Source organism: Anopheles stephensi, chromosome 2 (genome assembly GCF_013141755.1).
Source record: "Anopheles stephensi strain Indian chromosome 2, UCI_ANSTEP_V1.0, whole genome shotgun sequence".
Taxonomy (NCBI): Eukaryota; Metazoa; Arthropoda; class Insecta; order Diptera; family Culicidae; genus Anopheles; species Anopheles stephensi.
The window spans coordinates 17,869,681-17,885,329 of NC_050202.1; the positions used below are offsets into that span (position 1 = coordinate 17,869,681).

The following is a 15,649-nucleotide window of genomic DNA, read 5'->3' on the forward strand; positions in this document are numbered from 1 at the left end:
AGGGTATTTGTGATGAACAAGTTTCACACCGAGTAACCTGCGGTACACACCTTCAGCGAGTTGATCTGATTGCGCAGATCGTCGACGCGTTCCTTGGGTCCTCCCACGGCGGCAATGTCTTGCTCGACACGGGTTATCCATTCCAGGAGCTTGGCCAGGTGGTCCTCACAGAGAGCGAATTTCTCAATCACTGCTTGCTGTAGTAGCCGCGATTCGTTGGGAAGGAGAACAAATACCAAAAACATTACGTTAATAGGGCTTTACGAAACGAACACTTCCGATACCTGTAGATGGTTTTCATCGTTTACGAGAACGTGATTATATGTTATGAATGTACACAAATGCATTTTCTGATTCATTACATTTAAAAATATGATACATAAAATAGGAGGAAAAAAATCATCAAACACAAGCCGAACAAAAAAAATCTAACGAAAATCAGTTGCTGAAATATTAATGATGATGATAATTCACACGGTTTCTAGAAAAAGTAAGAAACATACAGCGAGAGAAGATGAAAGAGTATATATATATATATAGGTAGTACAAACAAACAAACCATAACAGAAAAACGAAACAAAACCAAAGTCAGAGTAAAAAAAACACAAGTAGCATATGTAAATAATATAAAAGAGCGTGGAAGAAGAGCGAAACAAACACACCGACGAGAGTACGAATCATTCGCTGGAAAGAGGTATACACATTAGGGTAAATCATAAAACATAACAACAAGGATGGATTGCTTATGCACAGAAGAAGGGATGGTAAACACACCGGAAGTTCAAGTACACAAGTGAATAGATAAACATAGGCGATAGGCACAAATCACAGTCACACGCAAACGAAAAGAAAAACAAACATAAAAACAATAAAACAATCAAACAACAACAAAAAACCAGGCAAACACAACAGAGAAAATGAAGCAATCGGAAAATAACAGTCTCAAAACTTATTCGCCTAAAGTGGTGATCCAAGCCATTTGGCAAGTAGTGGTAAGGTCCTATGTATGTCAGAAAAGCGGTTGAAATTCTTTTAAACCAGTTCGCTTTAGTGCAGGTCTTTGTTGTTTTGTTTTGAAGGTTGATATGTGAACGATCTGACAGATAACGTGGAACATTAACACTAACCACTACTACCATCAAAACCCCAACACCCTAGAGTGTGCATCGTTAGTATCATCTATCTACTGGTGGTTGTAATAAGGCTAGACATTTAGTGAGGAGTGGTGTTAGTATTTCGTGAACTCAGTAATGTCCTTCGTGCCAAAAGGTGAGTACGGTGTGTGTTAGTACGCTTTGCTATTATTGTTCGCTCCGCAAGGATTAAACTAGATTGCTCGCTCTAAGTGACCGATCGATATTTACACAATCCTGAAAAGTAAAATAGATAAGTTGGGTTTCAAAATGCAAAAGAAAAAAAAACTTAAGCTATTTTAAGGATAACACTACTGAGTGAGAATGTGAGAACTATCTTAGACTATACAAAATTTGGAAGAAAAAGTATTGAAGATTGTTGTCGCACATCTATCGAAGCAGCGTATGTTGTCCCTCGTCTATAAATTATAAATCCTGCATCCTATTTCCTAAATTTTCCATAACAAAGTTTTTTGTTTAGATAACATCTTTTTAACAACTCTGTGTTTAACGGTCCTGTGTCTAATATTCAGCTGAGCTTAAAAAAACCTCCCTGATCTTCCTGCCCTAGCGCACTAAAATTTCCATATACATATAAAAGCACACGCACACACACACACACATGGTATTGATTTTGCAGTTTTGTAGCTTAGCCCCCCCTCCAGGCACAGCGCCCATTCGCACTTTCCATTCCGCTTTGGTACCCGCATGCAAATGCTTGAATTTATTGCTGTAGGTGTCATCACTCAGCGAAAACGATGCACGTGGTGTGTAGTTTGATCGTATTTCCGTATGTTATACACCATGATGTATGTAATGCCAATTGAATCCAATGATAAATCGGGAGGGAGAGAGAGAGATATTCATGATCATTCTGCATTCATGGGCTGCATATGAGTTGATTTGATCTACCAAAAAGCTACGCGATTTGGTGATTCGTGTACGCGTATCAGACGGACAGTGAGTGAGGTACATTCTATAAATCCACATTCTCTATGAGCAATACAGACAATTTCAACGCGCATCCCACGTCATTTGGAGGATGTTGTGGCACATTTGGCAAAGTTATCTAGAATCGTTCCGACAAACAAAGAACCACCAGCTTTGAGACAGTTAAGCAAACAAATAATGCCATACGCAAAGAATAGACTAATGAAGCTAACAAAAGGAAAGAAGTATACAGCCTGGTGAGTTTGTAACTGTTGGAAAAAAATATTAGTCGTTACTTTAAAAGAGAAAGAAAGGAGTTCGAAATTTCCCTTGAAATTGCATTTAAATAAATGCAATCAATACAAACAAAACGGTTGGTTAAATCAATCAAGGAAAGAAAAAGCGTTTTGTTTTACGTGATGAACAACGGCTAGGAAGGAGAATTGGAATGTCGGGAACGTTAGTAAGAAAAAGGATTGTTGAATCGATGCAGTTGTTAAAGGAGTACCAGAATTCAGTAAGTTATTTGATTATATTAGCTTGACACAAATTTTAATGATATAGGACTTCTTGATTAAGTGATTAATACGAAGTTTTGTGAATATGAGGAAATCGAAATTCTATTGGCTGAATGTAAAATCTAATGCAAATATTAGTATTTTCATTTCTCTTTTTGAAAATTTACTTGCTGCTTAACTTGCTGAAAACTGGTGTATGAAAACTTTAAGCTCAATTTATTCATTCCAGCAAAAGAAAACATATATGCAAGAATGATATAAAATTTAAAATAGTCATTCGAATAATTGAACATATTTCGCATTCTTTAAATTTTTTCACTACACTCCTATTAAAGAAAAAGCACCAGAAAACAGATTGAGCTTTTTGGGTTAAATTAAACAAACGATGTAGAAAAAAAATCGTTCAAGCCAGGATTACTGTTAGAATGGTTGGTTGAAAACTGTGGAACTCCAAAAATGAAAGTAAGAAATGAGGCACAAGAAGTAAAACATGAAATGAAAGATAAAACATGAAAAATCTGACAGTCCCCCGTCATAAGTTGGTTTTGATCGATGGTAAGAAGAAAAAACAAAACAGCTAAAACAGAAACACGAAACGCCCCCACAGCAAGAGCCTAAGGATCAGGGGGAGCGCGTAAGAGTTTAGGAACGGGTTGACAAGTGAGATATTGTGTGTGAGAGAGAGAGGAAAACAGAGGAACGTGCAGCACGGTCACTTACCCGTTGCTCCGCTAGCAATAGATATCCCTTCTCACGTGCTTGCACGAGATCGATCGATTCGCGATCGTCCGCGTTGTAACGGCCGCGGGTGGCATCGACCAGCCCGCTACTGATGGCGGACGCGAGAGGGACTATTGCACTACCTTTACCGACACTGTCGCGCACGACCGTGGTCGAGGGATCGACCAGGCCGGCCTCGATGGTGGCCGTCAGTGTACGGGCCGGTGCCGTATGATGGAACGGATCGCGGAAGTTGCCCTCGGCGGGGCTGTACAGCTGATAGTCGAGCGCTTCCAACAGCCCGAACGAACGGCGAGGCGTCGTCAGCGGCCCGGACTCAACGGCCGTCTGCAGCGGGATCAGCTTCGAGCTGGCCGTATCGAGTACGTTCGATTTTTCCGGTTCAATTAGACCCTTCCGGAAGGCTTCCGGTAGGTGCAGCAACTTGTGCTTAGCACCGTCCTTCAGCAGTACGGACTCGGAATCGATAAGACCCTGTACGATGGCGTCTCGCAGGGTGACGGCTGGCGGCAGGTTATCTCGGTCGAGCGGGGTGGTGGATGACGGAGGCAGGAACCGGCCGGTCGATAGGTCCAGCAGCTGTAACTCGACGGCACGATCGAAGCTGAGCGGTTCACGCACGTAAACCACACAATCATTGTCGAAGGTAAAGAATAGCAGCTTGGGATCGATAGTAGCACGGGCACTTTCCTGCAGAACACCATCATGTAACGCTTGACGCAACGGTACAAACAACCCTGTGCGTGGATCACGCACGACAGACATTTCGAGCGACAGAAGATCGTAGCGCAATGCATCCTGCAAGCTCATCTCTTTGGGACCCTTACCGACAGGTGACTCCTGGAGAAGGTTTTCAATCGATTCCTTGCGTTCCAAGATTTTGCCCGTTATTGGACGATTGATTGTCACCAGCAGACCCTTGCTGAACGCTACGTCAAAGTTGTACGCACGATCATTCTTACGATCGAGCACTTTACCCTTTTTCACGTCGATATCGGCGTGATCCATAGCTGCACGCAGCGGCTTGTCCTGCCCGGTTACTGCATCCTTGTACACAGTCGTCTCGAAATCGAGCAGACCAGCGTCAAGCGCTTCCTGCAGATTCAGCAAATCATCCGAGCTAGGTTCAACGAATCCACCGGCATCGGCTCGGTACAGACCCATCTTGATAGCTTTCTCAAGCGATAGTAATTTCTGATTCGTTACTATCAAACCCCTACGACGAGCTTCCTGTAGGTCGATCTTCCCATCCGAAAGTATGTACATCCCTGCTCGAGCATCTACAACACCCTTCTCGATTGCTTCATCCAGACGGACGTAGCGACCCGTTGTGGCGAGCTTTACGATTGACGCTGCCGGACTAACAATGTCTTCAGTGCAAGCTTCTTCGAGCGTTATTTGTCTGCCCGTAATAGGATGAAGAATCTGCCCAGTTTGCGGACGATAGAAGCCCATGGCGAGCGTTTCGTATAGGCCAAAGCCTGCGCTTTCAATGTCCACGATCAGGCCCAACGCGAGAGCTTCACTGAGAGGGATAAACACCTCACTGCCCGGTTCACGGAACACTCCTTCCCGGCGATCGATCAACTTCGCTCGACAAGCTTCGAAAAGATTGAGCATCGTTTCGTCGCGCTCGTTAAAGTAGCACGGAAGCTGTGGGTTGATGATGAACTTGCGCGTAGCTTCTTGCAGCGTAATCTTACGACCGGTGGCAGGCTCTACAAACTTGCCCGTCTTATCGTCGTAGATGCCCTGATGGATTGCCCGTTGCAGACTGACCGGTGCCTTCCGATCGTACAGCAGACCGATGTCAAACGCGTGCTTAAGCGTGATCCAACCGTCGCCGTGCTGTACTTTCGAGTTGTCGCCATCGATAAATTGTGTCGCTATGGCTTCGTTCAGATCCAGATCCTTGTAGTACCCGGTGGTCGAATCTCGCACCTGTACCGAGTGTGGATCGATCAGCTTGCCAGCGATCGCTTGGTCTAGGGTGAGCTTTTTGCCCGTCTTGGGTTCGACAAATTTACCATTACCCTCGCGATAGATACCCTTGAGCACGGCCTCACTAAGCCCGATCGGTTTACGAACCTCAACCAGCAAACCGCGATCGAATGCTTCGCGGAAATCGACCCGTACCCCTTCGTCATCACGAATCGTTCCTCGGCGCACATCTACCGTACCGTTCTCGATGGCAAGTTCGAATGGAACAATTTTACCACCAACGGTGACGATAGTCGACTCCGGATCCAACAAACCACGTCGAATCGCACGCTCCGTAGACATCCGCTCTGGCGTAGTGGTGCTGCTAAACTGACCTGATTTGGGATCGTACAGACCTCGGTACACTGCGTCCGGTAAACTGCAGCGGCGTTTCGAGGCCACGATCAGTCCACGATCCATTGCCTCTGCAAGACCCATGCTCAATCCTGAGGCCGAATCTACAACCAGACCCGCCTTAGGATCTACCAGCTCGTTGCGTATTGCTTCCGCGAGACTAATGACGGTGCCACTCTTCGGATCGCGTACGATCAAATCGTTGGTGGAAATTTCACCCTTGGCAATCGCTTGCTCGAGTGTAACGGGGGCGGTCGCATCCTCTAGCAGCAGTTTCCCCGTTGCAGGATCGTAAAAACCTCGCAGCAGAGCATCGGACAGGGAAATTGGCTTCTTGTTGCTGAGCACATAACCCTTCTGGTAGGCACGGTCAAGCGTAAGCTCTGGGCGAGTCAACACACCCCTTACATCGTCAACCAGGCCACTTGCAATGGCATCACGGCATTTCACCACACTTTCACGCGACTCATCACGAATCAGCACACTATCGATCTCCACCAGCTGGTCGCTGATCGCATCCTTCAGATTGCTTTCATCGCCGTTGGCTGGATCGAGAATTTTGCCAGTAGCCGGATTGTAGAACTCACGACTCAGCACGTCAATCAAACTGTGCGTTACGTGCTTGGTGTCCATCATGTTCTTCTCGACCGCCACATCCAGTGGCACAAGTTCATTGCTGGCCGTATCCTTCAGCTTGCCCGATTCTGCGTCGATCAGCTTCTTGTCTAGCGCATCCTGAAGCGGTACCAGTGTGTTCTCCTTCGTGTCCTTAACGTTGGAGATTTTCGGATCAACAATACCCTTATCCACGGATTGCTGAACATCGACCATTTCTTCGGTGATCGTGTCAAGAATCAGACCCGATTCCGGATTGTACAAACCCTTCTTAACGGCCGCTTCCAAAGATATCGGCTTTCGCTTACCCTCCAGCATGTACCCCTTAACGTACGCTTCGTTCAGATCGATCTCTTCCTGAGTGTCCTTGTTGAACAGCACGCCAAGTTTCAGGTCAATGATGCCCTTTTCAATCGCAACCGCGAGCGGTACGATCTGCCCATCTGTAGGATCTCTCACCGAAAGTGAATCGTTATCAATGAAACCTGCCCGCAGCGCTTCTGCAATAGGGATGCTCTCATTGTTTTGAATAAATTCACCCGTCTGTGGGTTTATCTGTCCGGCATCGATTACTTCAGCCAGCGTCGGAGAAAGATCTTCATCACCCGCTGGTTCTCGCTGCACGATCCAACCCCGGCGACAACATTCAACAAACTTCACCTTCTTGCCCGTCTTATTATCGAGCATGTGGCCGGTGTGCTTATCGATCAGATGCTTTTTAAGAGCCACATCCAACCGCTCGAAGCGATTCCTTCCGAGATCCTTCACAAAGATGGTAGTCTGATCGATTAGCGAGCCAGCATTGTAGATAAAGTCACGGAACGATACATGCTCGCCGGTCGTTGGATCGAGGAAGTATCCATTCTCTGGATCATACACTCCCAACTCACCGAGGCGCTGTTCGGTAAGGTTCGCGTCTAGCACAAGCGTATCGTCACCTTCTTCACCTTCCACGAACGAAATTCGGTCCTTCGAAAGTACATCGACCACATCGTAAATGCGCACGTTGCCTTTGTTAAGACCCTCTTCCACGGTGTAAGGCATCTGTTTATCGTCTACCATGATGCGGCAGTGTTTAGGATCTATTTTACCCTGAGAAATCGCTTCACCCAATGTCATCCGCTCGGGTCGCTCATCTGGACGTTCGACGAACGTGACATGACGTTCTGAAGGTTCTGCAGGCAAAGCGGCAGCCTGTTCTTCATGACCAGAAGCTGGTTGTTTGTCAGATTTAAGTGCATCTACTACCGCTTTACCTGCGAGCAGGGGCGCACCTACGACGGCCATGAGTCCAAACTTGGCTACATCCATTATATTACTACCGGCGCCACTGGCAGAAGAAGCATCAGTAGTGCTAGGAACCGCAGCAGACTGCTGGACGCTAACCGACCCGTCGCTCAATGGTCGTGAAACAGCTTCCTCCGCTAAAGCACTTGTTGGCACGTTGGAGGGTTTAGCTATCACAGTATTCTCAATGCCTGAACTAGTTCCCGTTGGATCTGGCACTGAGAGAGCTTCTCGCACTTTCTCGGAAGAATCTGTGCTTGGTGCTGGTGCTGTAGCGTGGGAGCTCTGCAATTCGTCTGCTTCCAATGATAGCGGTGATTTTTTATCAACAATTCCACTATCAGACATTGCCGGAACGTCAGAAACCGATGCGAGCTTGTCTCCTTCACTGGTTGAAATAGAGGTACCGATATCAGAATCAGTATCCCTTTCCATTTGTGGTGCCGATGAAGGTTGCTCCTTATGACTCATCTCAATTTTATTCGAGTCCGTTCCGTCATCAGGTTTTTTGATATCTTCCTCATGCAATGCCTGTTGTACAGGCATTTCTTGTAACTCTGCAAGCGAATCACTTGGGAGAATAGTTTGAGCGGGTTTGCTTGCTGCTGATGAATCTACCGAAACCTTATCAGTAGTTTCATTTTGTTCATTCGTTTTAGCTTCTGCTTGATTGGTAGTATCTTTCAACACTGGAGGTGCTGGAGAAGCTGGTGAAGCAGATTTTTCTGCATCCAAAAATTGGCTCACTATGTCCTTTTCTAGTTTTGCTGCATTCTTGCCTGTTAGCAGTTGATCCTCTGCACTCGGTGTTACATTGTCCGAAGCAGGCTGCTTTTCATTTTTAGCAGCAGCATCTTCCGACTGAATCGGTTTCGAAGGCGAAACATCTACAGTTACATCAACCATCTGTTGATTATTCCTATTGTTTGGATCGAGCTCATCTAACGCTTCCGGTGCTTTCTCCGGTACACGATCGCTAGGGGCCTTTTGAATGTCAACAGCGGATTGTTTGGCTGCATTTACATCGGGTTCGATAATCGTGTCGGTTGCGAGATTGACAAACGGAACTGTTGGTTCCTCTATATTGCCCACTACTTCGAAACCTGCCACACTAGCAGTATCGTCTTTTTCTTTCCTCTCGAAAGCCTTCTTTACTGCACCAGCTATAGCCATACCGCCAAGCACCGGTGCACCAACGACAGCCATAAGACCTAGTTTTGCGGCATCCTTAATATTGCTTCCAATGTTACTTCCACTACTTTGAGCAGCCGAACTAGAAGTTACTGCGGACAAAGGTCCAGTAGTTACCGTGTCATTACGTTCCATCATTCCACCAGCGGAAGACTGTGACAAAGGCTGCAACGGCCGATCGGTGTCAGCGAGTGCCGTTTTCTTAGGCGAGTCGAAAGGTGTACTCTCGGACGCTTCCACTTTTCCGACGGTTTTGTGGGACATTTCTGGGGAACGATTGAGCGTTTCCTCGCTAGACGAGTGGGATCCAATAAAGCCACGATCGACGGCGACAGAAATCGACATCACTTCCCCGCTAATTGGATGGATAAAGGTACCCTTCGTGACATCCAACAGCCCTCGCTGCAGTGCTTCATTTAACCCAATTTTGACTTCCTGTTGCATGAGTTCCTCGCGCGTCTCTTCAGGCTGCGATAGTATGCCCTGCTTGTATGCCTCTTCAACAGACATGATCGCACCGGTTTGCAAATCCTGTACCTCGTTGACTGAGATCAACGCATAGCCGGACTGAATCTCGACCGTCTTTGTCGTGATGGTATGGAATGCGGCCACCGTTTCCTGTACCGATGTTACGGCATGGTTTGCTTGCAGATTTTGAATCAACTTCGGCAAAGGTTTAACGATTAGTTTACCCGTATCGATGGCTTCTCGCAGCGGTATATCTACCCCATCAGTCGTACCCTTGAGTGGTGCTTTAAACGTACATTTCGTCGTATCGATTCGACCCTGATCGATGGCGTCCAGCAGTTTCACTCCATCCACATCCGGAGTGTACGGAGTGGCCATGATGAAATCATTCTTCAGCGCTACCTCCAACGGCATCGGTACGCGAGATATTGGATGTGTTACTTGTTTCCTCTCGGTATCTAACAAACCTCGTTCAACGATAACCGGTAGTGTCATTCCGATTTGCGGGATCTTTGACTCATAATCGGTAGTATGACACAATCCACGGTCAATAGCTTCGGCGATCTTCATATTGTCGGCAAGCGTACACCGATCCTCATTCACCAAACCGGCACCAATCGCTTGCTCGAGAGGCATTTTTTGTTCGTTGATTGTTACCTCAGCTAGCGGATCGACGATTTCACACAACAACGCTTCACGGAGCGTCAGCAATTGTCCAGATTCGGGATGATATATCCTAGAATCGGACGGATTCAGTAAGCCCTGCATTTCCAGGGCTGGCAAGCTCAAACTGCGAGCGATAGGAACAAAGATCATGTTTGTTCCGTGCAAATCAAGCATACCTCTCTGTATCGCTTGATTCAAATTGAGCACATGGCCCCGCTGTGGATCGACTAGCTTACCACTCTCGCCGTTCAGCTGTCCATTCTTGAGCACATCCGAGAGCGTAGTTTTGGGATTCGAAAATAATGCTGGGTCTTCTAATTTATTTGCTGTCTCTTGATCTACTATACCCTGCTCGGCTGCATCCTTTGGTCGAAGAACACATTTGCGCATTTTTTGTAATTTTCGCGGTTCTTGATCGTAGTCTTGTGGTCCAGCTTTCGTCACCACTGTTGTAATACCCTCAGAGGAACGTCTGCTCTCAACGCTAAGCTTTTTCTTCAACAGTGCAGCACGCTCCGGACTTGGCAGCTGGCTACGAGTAATCAACCCTCGTTCGTAGGCCAATTCTATAGGAATTTCCTCCCCACTCACCGGATCGGTAAACAGTTTCAGTGAGTCCAATGCACCGGCGGCTGCAACTAATGGAGCACCCGCTACTAACAGGATTCCTTTCTGGATGGCTTCGATCATGCTGATCGGACCGTTGGCAGTGCGTATTTCACCCGTCTGTTCATCGATAAGGCCACGCTTGATTGCATCCGCAATCGACAGTTTCTCCCCATTCGCATTGCTAGGATCAACTAACTGCACCAAATTCGGGTCGATTTTGCCACTTGCCACTGCACCCACTATGCTATCCGAGCGACCCGTTTCGGCGAATATAACCAGTGCCGTGCTGGGATCGTAAATAATGCCCGGTGCAAGCTGAAGCGGTTCCGGGCTCATGAGTTCCGGCGTTGGAACAATCTTAACCTCCACCATGCTCGAGTTTTTGGCCGAAGAGCTGGAAATTTCCACTCGATCCGGTTGTCCTGATCGTTTCGTGATTTGGATCGTTCGATTATCCGACCCATCGGAAACGGTCGACGAGCTGGGTAGGCACTGTTCGAAGATAATGTACTCCTGCTCAATGGCTTGCCGCATCGTCAACGACTCGGCACTCTTGCGCATGGCATATCGGCCAAATGGATCGAGTATCTTCTTCTCCAGCGCTCGATCGATTGTAACGCGACGTTCCGGATATTTGGGGTCCGACACGAATGCCGACTGACGGTTAATGATCTGTAGCCTAATACACTCCTCAAAACTTACCATCCGGTCAGTTCCCGGGATGACTAGCAACCCTGTATCCGGGTTCAACAGCTGACGTCCGATTGCTTCGTTCAGTGCCCACCCATTTGCCGGTAGTTCAAACGTTTGCATCTCAGTGTCTCCCCGCTCAAGATATTCGGTCGTAATGTTGAGAGAACGACTGTTCGCTCCCTTTACGACGCGAGTTTCAAATTTGATCGTCGGAACACCACTTGTAGCGTTGGCAGCGTTCGAAAGCTCTGGTACCGCTTCAGTGTCCGGTAGAAGCAAACCATGATTCAGCGCTTGCTGAATGGAATAAAGATTACCTGTTGCCGGATCACGGTAGGTGCGCGTTCGTTCGTCGATCAAACCCTGTCGAACGGCCTCCGTGAACGAAAGCAACACCTGAGGTTGGCTTTCCGTTGCTTCGCCTGTGTGCGTTATAGTGACATATCGCTTTATCGTCTTGGTAACTGTTTCTGTTGTGAGCGTTATATTGAGCAGACTGATCAACAGTAGTGCTCCTTCCGGTGTGATAAACTTCCGTTCGATTGCCGGCTCGAGCGGCAGAACTTTTCGGGCATCGTCCAGGAGGAAGCCCGTCTTCGGATCGATGTGATCCCGGTACACTAGCTCCAGCAGAGTTAACTCCCTGCCAGGGGCACCTTCGTCCTGTACACCGATTGCTCGATTAAACATCTCGTATACTTCGGGTCTCACTAGTCCTTGACCCACTGCTTCTCCAAGTGGTATCAAAACACCCTTCCCACTATCTAACATAAACTGCCCATCGCGCTTGCGTAACACATTCTTCGCGAGTGCCATATTGAACGACACAAACTCCCCGCTGTGCGGATCTTTGAATCCGTGAATGTTGAAAATCGATCGTATCGAAACGGATGAAATGAGACCCCGATCGACCGCTTCCGGAATGGTCATCAGCTCACCGGTTTCGTGGTGCCGGTAGCGATTCTCAAACGGAAGCACTATACCCTGATCCATTGCTTCGGCCAGCGTAAGCAGCTCCGCCCCACTAGATTTGAAGATCGACCGTACATTCTCCCCGTCCAATACACCCAAACTGATCGCCCCCGGAATGTTAACGCGTTCGCGGCGCGTCGGCGACGCAATACGCTCGTTCTGATCGTACAGCTGCAGGTCGCACACGTCCTTGAGCGTGAGCGGTTTGCCGATCAGCTGCCGTTGCCGGGCTTCGGCAAACGTAAGCTTCTCCTTCGTCTGCGGGTTCATGTAGCGTCCCGTGCGCGCATTGATGATGCCCTGCTCGAGCGCCTGTGCTACCGTTACCTTTGTGTCGTGCTTCGTGTCCACTATTTCGCGCACGTGCGGATCGATCAGCTGTCGCTCGATGGCCGAGTCCAGGCGGAACGTATCGCCAGTGTTACGGTCCGTCACCCAGCCACCGGTATCGACCAGACCCTGCGCCAGCGCATCGGCCAGACAGAGTGTGTGTGGTGCTATTTTGATCGCTTCACTCCTAACCAAATACCCGCACTCGTACGCTTCGGCCAGCGAAAGCTCCCGGCCCGACGGCGTGCGGTACAGGCCACCGCCGCCGGCCGTCGCATCCACCAGGCCCTGCTTGATTGCATCGACAATACTTTTTGCTTCCTTAGTGTTATACTTTACAGCGCGCTGCTGCTGCGACGATGATGAAGAGGCCGCCGCCGCCGCCGCAGCACCACCACTACCACCACCGCCACCATCATCGATCGCTGTTCTACTGTAACTGCTGCCGCTAGCGTGCTGCTCGTGGATGCCTTCGGTCGTTACCTTTATGCGCTTCTCCGTACTCTCGTACGATCCACCATTCTCTGCCTCGAGTATCTCTTTCTGGATCACCTCCAGCAGGCTCATCGGGCGCCCGTCACGATCGACGGCCGCCCCGGGCCGCAATAGCTTTCCTACCAGCTCCGGATCGATCAGCTTCCGCAGGGCGGCTTCCTCCAGACTGATGCGCTCACCGGTTGTGCTTACATTTAGCAGCCCGCTGCGTACGTCCAACACTCGCATCCGGATCGCCTCGCCGACGGTTAATGTTCGACCGGTGGTCGGATCGATTATACCGGGCGTGTTCAGTATATTGTCGCCGCCCATTTCATCCTCGTCCGGGCCATTGTTCGTACCGACCGCTTCGCTCGTGCGCTGAATTCGCTTCAGGCTGCGAATCTCCGTGAACTGCACCGAGGAAGCACCGTTGGTCGGATAGCTGCCATCGGTGGGCTTTGCTTTCGTGGGCGATCCGTTTTCGCGTAGGTGTGGCGCAGTCATCGGCATGCCATTGTTATCGATGGTATCATAGATCAGCTTATTGTTCGTGATCTTCGTTATCCTGGGAGGACGTGCAAAATTTTACATCAGTAAACAGGAAGATGGTTTTCCCGGCGGCTTTATACTTACTGCGATGTGCTGTAGGTTGAGGTGTATGTGTCCTCCTCGACCTCCTGGTGGCTCTCGGTGCCATTGTTTGTCGGTCGACCGAGATTGAACTCGACCCGATACGTTCGAAGCGGTTTATGAAGGCTTTCTGCGTAGCGCTGGATACGTGCGAGGGAGAAGATACAAAAATAATAATACAAATATATTAATATCATGCATTCGCTTTAAATAATTAAATCAAATGACTAGAGTTTTATCACGCTAAATAATTGTTTTACCCGAAATTCGTACGAGAAGTCATACTCGTAAACATATTCATCGATCTCTCGTAAACGTTTCGTCATGGTTGACGTGGACGATGCTGACGATGTGGTGGTGGTAGTGGTGGCGGACACGGAAGATGCATTTTTGCTGATGTTGCTGCTATTTGCGCTACTTATACCGGAATCTTTCCGTTTGTTTCTGGATTTGGATTTTTTCCCCTGATGGCTCATTTTCTTCTCATTTATCACAGCTCGCAACCTGGAGCTAGTTTTGTATTGCTTTTGATCTGGTTTTATCCTATCCCACGGTGGGAAAATTGTATTCCTTGATTCTATGCAACGCTTTACACTGCCGTACCGTGTACGTGTTCATTCGCTAAATCAATCACTAAATGCTCTATTGAATAAGAGAGTTAAAATTTCAACATCGATTCAACAGGACCGTATAATGTTCCCTCGGGTGGGTGTAATGTTCCGTCAGAAGCTACAAATCTACCCCTGCAAGTGGCCACACATTTTGCCCGTGCATGTGAATAATCACAAACACACACACACACGCATATCGCGCACCAATCAAACACGCCAACATCTGAATCGCTTCTAAACACGCCAACGTGTTATTTCCCCATGAGCATCCACACCGCTCGTATGAAGCATTTTATTGCAATGAAATTGAAAATGGCATAACTAATTTAAAGCTCAGATAGCACACCGTACCTGGTAAAGGTAGCAGTGGCTTAAAGTGTAGTTTACACTTAATTAATTAATTTCTTTAACTTGCAATAAAGCTACCAAATCAAGCCCACGCGTGCCAGTAACACATTTTGTGCATGCAAATCAAGAAATTGTACTTTTTGTATTCAAATAGAAACGCGAAATATGGCGCATCAATTTGACCTAAAACTGTCTCCCTAACGCGCTACAATAGGCAGAAGGGTATGCAAAAAATTATGATGAACAAACCAACCTAAACATACGTGTTGCAAACAACAGCACTATAGATGCAGATAAAAATACGACAAATGTCATTCAATCCGTTCGCAGTCGCAGACTTTTTTTGATGAAGACGAGTTTATTTTCACCAAGCCAGCGGTGAGCCAAACGAAAGCGAAAATAACGCAAACACACGCTCGGAACACGGAACAGGAAGGAACCGGGTGCACCCTTGCCGCAGCGCACTCCACCAACCGAATGGAGTAATGAAATCATTTTCGCAACCATTACATAATCGTGACGAAAATATTAAACGTGCGAAAGCACGCCAAATAAATAAATTCCCTTGCGGGATTGCGGCCACATCATCGTCCATTTCGCACAGTGCTGGCGACGTCGACGTCAGCGACTGGGCGCCTCCATTCTTTGTTAGCGCAACGAAAGACATCCATTCCGCTTGGCCATATGTTTGCTGGCGATTTGATACAGGACAGACATCGCTACGGAAAGTGCTTTTCCACTTGCAACACGATGGAATGTGGCCGCACTTACGGTGCGCTATGCTATCGACCCGAGTATTTTGAAGACAAATAATCAATTCCCTGTTCCTGGGACACTTAAAACAATCTACTTCCCTGCAGCAGACGTGCGGGTTAATGGAGTGTATAAATCACAGTTCGGCACAGTCTGGCGTTGTTTCTAGGCCTGCAACCACAAGAACATCTGCAACGAGCAGTCAATACACCGATACTTCCACACACGCTAAGGACGTTCCACTTAAAATACCGATCGAGGACTCTGTACCCCTTTTTTTCGCTTCCGCAACGACGAAGAAAACCACCATACGATGACTTGCTCGATTTGCTCCGGTTCCGGT

General features: G+C 47.8%; 1 protein-coding gene across 50 annotated transcripts in view; it reads right to left on the bottom strand.

Moving 5' to 3' along the window:
• LOC118507230 (microtubule-actin cross-linking factor 1) overlaps positions 1 to 15,649 on the bottom strand; it is a 181,242-nt gene that overhangs the window by 26,338 nt on the left and 139,255 nt on the right. For 42 of the 50 annotated variants that reach the window (XM_036045456.1, XM_036045455.1, XM_036045454.1 and 39 more), the window contains 3 exons: positions 13,598 to 13,734; positions 3,302 to 13,529; positions 51 to 197 (listed from right to left, as the gene is read on the bottom strand). In XM_036045456.1, the coding sequence (XP_035901349.1) occupies positions 51 to 197; positions 3,302 to 13,529; positions 13,598 to 13,734 (10,512 nt within the window). The remainder of the gene's footprint in view (positions 1 to 50; positions 198 to 3,301; positions 13,530 to 13,597; positions 13,735 to 15,649) is intronic. The other 8 variants (XM_036045466.1, XM_036045465.1, XM_036045464.1 and 5 more) reach the window with 1 other exon arrangement.